The sequence below is a fragment of the Rissa tridactyla genome, chromosome 9, assembly GCF_028500815.1.
Source record: "Rissa tridactyla isolate bRisTri1 chromosome 9, bRisTri1.patW.cur.20221130, whole genome shotgun sequence".
In the NCBI taxonomy this organism is placed as follows: Eukaryota; Metazoa; Chordata; class Aves; order Charadriiformes; family Laridae; genus Rissa; species Rissa tridactyla.
In genome coordinates this window covers 3,818,423-3,827,684 of record NC_071474.1, presented here as the reverse complement: position 1 = coordinate 3,827,684, position 9,262 = coordinate 3,818,423, and the positions used below count along the sequence as shown (strand labels likewise).

At 43.0% G+C, this 9,262-nt stretch overlaps 1 protein-coding gene across 1 annotated transcript; it reads left to right on the top strand.

The window, feature by feature from the left end:
- Positions 1–2,322: 2,322 nt before the first annotated feature.
- On the top strand, positions 2,323–8,292 carry MTFMT (mitochondrial methionyl-tRNA formyltransferase; the record flags this gene model as incomplete). Its single annotated transcript, XM_054214630.1, has 9 exons — positions 2,323–2,597; positions 3,247–3,459; positions 3,887–4,009; positions 4,833–4,935; positions 5,503–5,578; positions 6,153–6,244; positions 6,727–6,808; positions 7,454–7,536; positions 7,837–8,292. Coding segments are annotated over 9 exons (1,248 nt in total), but the record flags the coding sequence as incomplete, so codon positions are not given.
- Positions 8,293–9,262: the final 970 nt, after the last annotated feature.

Genomic DNA, 9,262 nt, shown 5'->3' with positions numbered 1-9,262 from the left:
AATGTCTTTGGCTAGGAAGCAAAGTGGAGATAAGACGTTGATTTGTGTTCTGCTTCCTCCTCGGGTTTGTCTTCACTACTCTTCGGAAGAACTTGTCTGACCTTGGCATTTCAATTTTGCTTATCTTTTTTGATCCTTTCTGTGTCTTTGACCCGAAATGCCTGGTTACAGAATAACTAAACATTCAGCGTTCGCTTTTTTTTTACCATGTACAAAAGCAGAGTTCAAATGCAGCAGGAAAGCAAGATTTGTGAGCTTTTTTATTTTTTTTTTCCTGAAACAATCAGATCGTTGCTTTCATTTTGCTGGAAAAATTTACACCAAAATAAATCTTCAAGCAAAATTCATGTACACTGTGTCCAAGGCGTAATACTAGATAATAGTGTAATCTCTTCGAACAGTACAGTCGTATCAGCGCTGGGGATGAATTACTTGGCAGTACGGACACTGGAGTGAATTTAAGTCCACTTCATAAACTCACTACAAATGAAACATTAGTTACTTCATGCGTAAGTCTGGCAAAAACTCAGCACAGAGTTTCAATATTTCCAGGAGCCTTAACTACTGGCAGAATTGAGAATCCCTCTCCAGGGTTTCAGCCCCCTGAGAAGCAGCAGGTGAAGCTCCGCACACAGTGCAGACCGTGTGAAATAAACCGTAGAAATTAACACCAAGCAGCAGGCGGATGCCGGCTTCGAATTCCCAGCTTTTGGGCGATGTTTGGGCCATCCAAGCACTCACGGTAGGTCCCTGGCCTTTCTGAAGTGCTGGTGATAAATCCAGGGTTTCACCCAAGACCTCAGAGAGCTGGTGTTCTCCTGCACGACACAGGACATCTCCTTCCAGCAATCGCGCTGGCTGCTTCTGGAAACCACGAGCATTTTTCAGCATCTGAGATATTACATGGTCAAATATTTTTCAGCATCTGAGATAAGCAGTCAAATTACAACGCTGTGTGGATCTTTTGGCGCCTGTTACCCATAACTGCCTGCAATCACTTAGTTATTGTGCAATGACTAATTGTTCCCTGTTCACCAGCTCCATACTATTTATGATAAGACCAGCTGCTCGCCTGCCCTTCTTCCCCATCTGCTTTCCAAGATGAACTACGCTGGTTGCTTTCATCTCTTCTCGAGCAGAAGCCATTCCTTCATCCTCGTTATCCTCTTGTTTATCTTTTTATTTTTTTACTGTATCCTTTCATCTATGCACCCTGAGAAGAGGCGGCAGGAATCGAAGGGTGTCCTAATTGTGACTAAACTGAGGATTTTCAGGGGGCTCCTCAGGTAGTAAGAGAATAAGTTTTCTGGAACAATTGAATTTTACATACTGATTCTCAGCCAGGAAATTACCTCTGTATTTAGCGGTGTATTCTCCTTTTCTCAGGGTGCAGGAATACAGGCACCTCTGTTAGGATGGCCTGACTAATATTATTTTTTTTAACCTATAACAGCACTTTCTCATTAGTTTTCCTTTGTTTCTACCGCTGGAGATGGTGGCATCTTCCATGTCAGAGAAGAAAGCCCTAACGATGGGCAAAACAGATGTGAAAAAGGGAATGAATACGCAAAGTGCCTCTTAGCATGGCATAAAATTTCACTTTCCTTAGCAATCCTTCCCTTGCATACCCGTCTGACATAAATTCTGTCACCCATTTTCCAAGTAATTTGCATGTTTTTACTGGCATATAGGAAATGTTTCCAGATTCTCACATTCCGTGTTTTAGAAATTCCTAGTGTCAAAGACTGTAGGATACACTGTGATTTAGATGCGTGGGGAATCTGTGTATGTAATCTACATTAAACAACAAGCTACGCAAATAAACCATCTTCCCATGGGGGAAAAGACTGTCTTGGTGGAACGATAAAATATTTTCATTCTTATGTTATGGGAGAAGATAGTTCTTTAAGTGGTTATTCTGACCCCATAGTTTACAAAAGAAAATTCTTTAAATTATAATCACTGTTAAAACAAAGCAGTCCAGAGGCAGACACGGACATGAGCTTTTCAAACACTGAACTGAAGCCATCAGAGAATCAGTGGCTGCGATGTCAACACCCTTTTCTGCCCCTGATATTCTTCCACGTTATCTTAGCACTGAGCGGCCAATTTATGTCCATGAGGGCCAGGGTTACGGGGCCGCCGCCACGGGAGACGCTCGCTGGGGCAGCACCGACGCTGTGGAGAGACTGAAGCCAGAGCCGGAGGCCGCGCTCGGCGTGCGCCACAGAGAGCGGGGCTGAGGCCTGGCTGCACTCCCCGGCACCGCTTGGTGCGGTGCTACGGCCTCGGGGAGGCGGAGAAGCGCTGCCGGCGGGGTAACAAGCTGCTCACAGCAGCGCTGCGGGACGAGCCTTCCCGCACCAACCTGGCGCCGGCACCCCGCCGCGGGGGGGAGCTCCGCGCGCCTTGTGTGCGTCATCGTCCGGCGCCGGAAGCGCCGCCATGCGGGGCCGGCTCCTGCGCGCCTGGCGCGAGGGGGTGAAGGCGACGCGCGGGGCGGCGGGGCGGGTCGGGGCGTCTCCGCCATGGCGGGTGCTCTTCTTCGGCACCGACCGCTTCGCCGTCACCGCCCTGCGAGCCCTGGAGGCGGCCAGGTACGGCCCACCGGCGGGGGACATAGGCCGGGGACAGTGGGGAGGGGATGGGGCCCTGGGAGAGGGCCGGCAGGGGCTGAGGGCGGGGGGGCGGACGGCAGGGGCTGTGGAGGGCCTGGGGGGACGGCAAGGGCTGTGAAGGGCCTAGGGGGACGGCAGGGACTGTGGGGGGGAGAGGGAGGGCTGGGCTCTGAGGGATGAGAGATTGTGGGCTGATGGTGGGGTTCACGGTCCATTGGGGTATGAGCTGGGGTCGGGAGGGTGGGGGGCAGAGACTGTAGGTTGGGCACAAGTTGGTAGGAAAATGTGGGGGGAAAGGGGCTTTAGTGTGGTACAGGGACCATGGCGTCATGAGTGGGTCCGTGGAGAGGGATCACAGGGGGGTCAGGACTTGGAGGAGGGTCAGGGGCTGTGGGGCTGTGTGAGGGGGGTCTGGGATTGAAAGGGGGAAGCCACTGGAGGTGAGGGGGCTGGGGGTGGCAGGGCTGGGGGGCCTTGGTCAGTGAAGGGAGGCTGGGGGACCGAGTAGGGGGTAGGAGTTGAGGGGCAGGTGATGTGGCACAGGGGCACAGCGAGAGTGGAGGTGAACAAGCCTTCACCTCTCCCTTGCTCTGCCTGCATGAGGCCTTCAATGCCTTGTTGACCCCAGGGAGCCCAGCGAGGACTCACTGGTGTCCAGGCTGGAGGTGGTGACCCTGCCCTCCCGCCTGCTGGGGGACCTGCCTGTGAGGAGCTGTGCCCGCGAGCTCCAGCTGCCTGTTCATGAGTGGCCCCACACAGGACCTGTGGGGCAGTTTGATGTGGGTGTGGTGGCATCATTTGGACGTCTCCTAAGTGAGGACCTTATTCTGCAGTTCCCATAGTAAGTGAGTTGACAGGAGGCCTATCGCTGCTTCGTTAGGAAAGCTAGACTCTGTTTTTGAGTCAGCATCTGTGACTTGTAGCATGTGAGGTCAGCTTCTTTCTTGGGTTCATCTGCATAGCCTGAGCCCTGCTTCTGTTGTTGTGAGGTTCACTGTTGTTCTTTAACACATGGATGTAGAGCTATGCAAATGTTCAGCATAATGTGTTTACCTTTATTCCTCTTATCTCCCTTTCTGTGTTCACTGAGAAACTGACAGTTATACAGTGTGAATTTTCCTTTAAATGTATAAACCAGTAACGCTTCAGAAGGTCTGAGGAGTTAATTCTTAAAGTAGTTCCAGTGTAATAAATATTGCACACCCATTTACATATAGGTTCGGCTTCAAGTACTGTTGCTCTTCTAACTTTAAAATATTTCAATTCAGTGGCGTGCTGAATGTCCATCCCAGCTGTCTCCCACGATGGCGTGGTCCTGCACCAATAGTCCACACAGTGCTTCATGGTGATAAAGTGACTGGGGTGACAATTATGGAAATAAGACCAAAAAGGTAGGTTAGGTGTTCTTCCCAAAACCGCTCACTGCTTCTGTTGCCTCTCAGGACTTTAAATCATCACCACTAAAGTCCTCATTTAAATCATTCCATGTAATTGCAGTTTCTTTTAATGTGTGTGTGTGTTTAGTACTAAAATTTGAAACACTTAAAAGCTTTCATCTGACCGTATGAGACTTGCCACGAATACAGTATTTTCGTGAGTGTGTAATTTGCAGTCTAGACTCTAGGCCGATTCTCTAATTCTTAGCATTATTACAGGGACCAGACAGAGAACCAACAGTCACGCAGCTAGATGGATAGGCTTAGTATGACATAACAGAAAAGATCTGGTTTTCAGAGTTGCCTGTAACCTCCTGTAAGTAAAACAGGACATGCAATTGCCTGTCTAGGGATGAGGGAGTAATTATATGTTTTTAGTTTCAGCACAAGCTCTGGCTTAAAAGGCTTGTGAAAACACATTATCATAGTTATCTTTTCTTTCTTAGATGCTTTTCTGATAATAGATATCAGGAAAGTGCAAAACAAATCTCTTCTGCATACTTCAGGTTGTTTCTTCTGAGATCTTGTGCTTCTGAACTGTAAATTGTGCATTCGTATAAGTCTCAGCTTGCTGAGGTGAATCTTGCTTGCCAAGATATATCTGATATTCTTTTCCCTATTTTTGTCTTGTGAACCAAGCATGATTTGATAATGTGTGAAAAATAAAGTTTTTGATGAAAAGAAAGAGTAATTAGTAACTGAATTCATGTAGACTTTTGAACTGGCAATTGAGTTATAGCTTCTCCTCCAGTAAGCTTGTATGTTTTCTGCCTTACAGGTTTGACGTTGGTCCAATTATTAAGCAAGAAGAGTGTGCTGTTCCTCCCCGCTGTACAGCAAAGGAGCTGGAAGTGGTGTTATCAAAGATGGGTGCAAACATGGTAAAGTCATGCAAGCTGGTGTCGCTTTTGATTAGTACTTTGCTTTTAACATGTAAACAGAATTCTTTTTAATCTTGTTCTGAGTTGACTGGAACTGTTAAGAGGAGAGTGATCTGAAACTTGGTGTTTGTGAGCACTTTGCCTTGCTGAGAGGAAAGCTGAGCGATGAGCTGTCAGTGTTGGTCCTGTGTGTTGCCATTCTGCTTCTATTCAGTGAAGAGCTCGAGTGCTTTCTATGGAAACAGTGCACTTTCTTCTTTCATTGGAGTGAATATCTGCTTTTTTGTATTAATTATCAGCTTTCATCCTGTTCTAGCATTAATATCAGGGAGCAGATCATCCATAAAAGCATACTTTTTTTTTTTTTAAATTGCAATTCAATGGGAAGGATGCCTTTAGTGTGTTTGTGTGTAGGATACAGGACTTTTGAATATACTGACCCAATTTTCTAAAAGCTCACAAAGTTACACTGATGAAAAATTAAGTGCTGTATTTGTATGTCTTGGATTTAATGTTAATAAATATACTCAGCTTTCCTAATATTCTGTACAAAATTTAATTTTGCAGCTGATAGCAGTTTTGAAAAACTTGCCTGAAAGTTTAAAAAATAAAAAAGAGCAACCACAAGAAGGAGTAACGTTTGGTAAGTAAACATCATATTTAGTGCAACTTTGTAATTTTTTTCTTTTACCAGCTGGAGAGCTAAGTTTCTTCCTACTGTGCTAGGTTTATTATATTTTTTTTGTATACCTTTCTCAATATAGGCCCTTCACTGCCTCTTCTGGCTTAAAAAACCAGTCATACAGAGGGGAAAAATGCTTCAGAATTCTTCTCCTTACTGCGTTAATGTTTTTTTCCAGTTGCTCGTACAATATCAAAATCACTAGTGATTTCACAAACTCTGAGTGAGTTTGTTATTCTTCGTGGTCGTAAGGCAGACAAAAGTGTTACAGCTGTGTTTGTAAATGTATGTTATCAGTTTGCAGTGCAATGGGTAAATAAGAGGACAACTGAGACTAAAGTATAAATAATCCAAATTGAGGTTTTTACAAAATTTTTTCTCCAGTTGTTGTCTAAGGTACCTGTGGCTAGATGGTGAACCTGGCATTGGTCAGGATAAAATTGGGTTTAAAATAGGATAAAATAATACAGCTATTTGCTTGCAAAAAGATGCAAAACAAAATATTAAGTCGTTTTATTTATTTTTGTCCCCCTAGCTCCTAAAATATCTATAGCTAAGAGTTGTGTAAAATGGGAAGAGCAAACAGCTGCACAAATAATTCAACTGCATCGAGCAATAGGAAGTATGGTAAGACAGTGGCGTGGGTTTTTTTAACCCTTTTCTGTCTCTAGCATGTCTGAGTTTGGTGCAGATATTTTAATTAATGACTAAAACTCAAGTTTAGTTATTTTAACCTCTAAAACCTAGCATGCGTTTTAAAATCCCAGCATAGTTTATCATTAGAGGGGGGATTAGTGTGGAGGAGAGTTTTCGTGAACTCAATCCCACGTGTGAAATCAGCTCAGTAGTTTTGTATCATTTCCTTAGCTCTGAGATCTCCACTGATGCATTTGAGAGGGTTTCAGAACTCTATAATCACATCTTTGCATGACAGCAAACAGTGCAAACAGCTGCAGCAAGCAGCTGTTGTAGCGAGTTGTTTAACTCATTCCTGCATATGCTAATGGTTTGCTTGTCAATGAAATGAGGAAGAACAAAAAAAAACAAAAACAACCTAGACAATTGCCTGGAAATTGTGAAAAAATTCTCAATGTGTCATCTGTTTCCAGTTTCCTTTGCAGACGCTCTGGAAGGGTACTACTGTTAAACTTCTGGATTTTGTGGAAGTGGATAATATCCCTGGTTTTTCTGGTATTTACTTTAATATTAACCTTTTAAGTTAAATTTTCCTGTTTTTTCAAACATTTATTTGGAGATAGTACACAATCGTACTAAACTATAGCTTTAAGTACTACTTTCTGAAACTCAGTAGAATGAAGTCAGTCTCATATATGCTCAGAATGCAGTAGGTTTCTGTGCCCGAAGTTGAGCATTAAATGGGTTTTAAGGACATTCCTGCTTTCTGATGATGTTGAGCGAGCGGTAGGTATAGTCCTGTGAATCCTGAGATTGGAGGAGTTTAATCCTCTAGTTGAGAGATCATCTTCTGATGCCATTGTCTGGGGATCTCTCACGAGGAAAGCTGTCCCTGCGTACTATCGCTTAAACCATTTTCTGTAGTAGTCTGTGAGTCTGAGCACCTTGTGGGCTGAGTGCTGTGCCAAAGCGTGCATGGCTTAACGACTGTTTACGGATCAGGTAGGGAGCAGTGCCGGAGAGTGACTGTTCTGATTCTCCCCTGCTCATTTGGGTATTATAAAACGCAGAATACAATAAAATATTTTTAAGCAAAATAGTGACTCAAGATGATTATCATGCTTCAAAGACACATAAGTGTTTTAAACGTTTTTGCACTTTTTGGCATAAAAATACAAGACAATATTGCTTTGCTTTTAGATCAGATATTAAATGATTGTGGGGCTGTTCCTGGTTCACTACTATACCATAAAATGTCCCAAATGCTGATAGCTCGTTGCAAGGTAGGTTTTTTCCGTTTGTTTTACAAGGTTTTATTATTTGTGTGTTACATAACTTTTGTCTTATTTGTCCGTTGTTATTCACTGAACTAGTTTAGATTACCATCAGTCGTTTTATTTGATACCTTGAAGAACTTTTAGTTTCCACTAACAGGCTTTTCACTTGCAAGCGAGAGTTTGACTTGTAATGTAAGCATGATGACATTAAATAAAACATATTCTGTAAGCCAGCCTTAGTAAGAGCTAAAGATAATTTTAAAACATGGAAGAAGCTTACTGCCATTTTTTTGTTTCTATTTTTAGGAAGGCTGGGTTGGAATCAAAACAGTTGTATTAAAGAAGAAGCTTACAGCAGTTGACTTCTACAATGGATATATGCACTCTTGGTTCCAGCGGGACTCAAGAACAGTTCATCGGGAATGCAGATTTCAAACGCTGAAACTTAGCACAGCAAAAAAGACTATGAAAGAGAGGGAAATATTGACACAGGATGTAAAACAATAGATGTATTTTAAAATGTGGAAGAAGATGTCTGTAAGTTAATAGTAATATAAAATATTTCAATGCCCACCCATAACATTCAGCTCAGTCAAGGGGTTTCCTCCCAGAGTGTTTGATCTTACGTCTGCATGTTTTCATCATGGGTTCCTGTGATACTCATTTCTCTTTCCCCATCGAGTAAAAGAATCTCTGTGAATGCTGAAGATAGTGAATAAATCCCTGTTTCTGCTGTTGAGTAATAAATTTATTTTTATACAATGTTTTCAGTTTCTTTTTGAGGACTTTTGGTATAATTGTCTTCAGGCATAAGTTCTGCGCAGTTACTTTAAGATGGAAATATTAAAATCCTGTGCTTCTCTGTAATTCAGAGTTTAGTATTCCCGGAGACTCTTAGATCATCTAGTTTGATTTTCTTGTGGACCCTTAAACTACCTTTGTATCCCCACAGTGAGATGAGTAACTTAAGCCTTAGCTGGGAACATCTAGAGAATCTTTTCCTGTTGTGATAGTTTTCTTAGTCAACTACACTTAGCACGGAACATCCCTTATTTCTCGCGGGGAATTTGATGCCACATCTCTCTCTAATACTGTACCTGGAGCTGTTTGCAGTTGGTCGTGTGCCTTTGTCGGGGTTGTTTGCTAGGTGGGGTTTTCTGAGCAGTCCGCTGTTCCATCTCATCAACCTGTGCAGTCATTGCTAACTTCTTAATTACCTGTGTCCTCCTGCTTATTTTCTTTGTGTAGTCTCAGTCTACAGCTGTCTGCTTCCAGTGTGCTGGAATTCAGTTTCAATAAACCTTCGCTTTAGGAAGGGAATAAACAGAATATGCCTAATCTATCCTAATCTGAGATCTCTTCAGCCAGTGCTTTTAGGACCATCATGTTGTTTATTCGGGCCTGTTGACTCTGAAAATGCTGTAAATAGTAGGTACTCTTTGCTGTCATCCATGAGTGACAGGTTTTAGTCACCTGCATGTAGTGTGAGCACACTATTTTGTTTAGTTTTAAATTTGGAAAAGAAAAATTTAGTCTGTATATTTGCTTTACAGTACAAGTGACTTGTTTTAGTCTCATGGATTCTGTTTCTAATCTATAAATTTGTCAATTATGTTGTTCAGTGTCTTTGATGTCTTTAGCTTTTCTGATCAATTTCTTACCTTTCCTATTTAATCAGATTGATTGCTGTCTCTTCCTTCTCCTTTTTGTTTTCATATCCTAGAATATATCC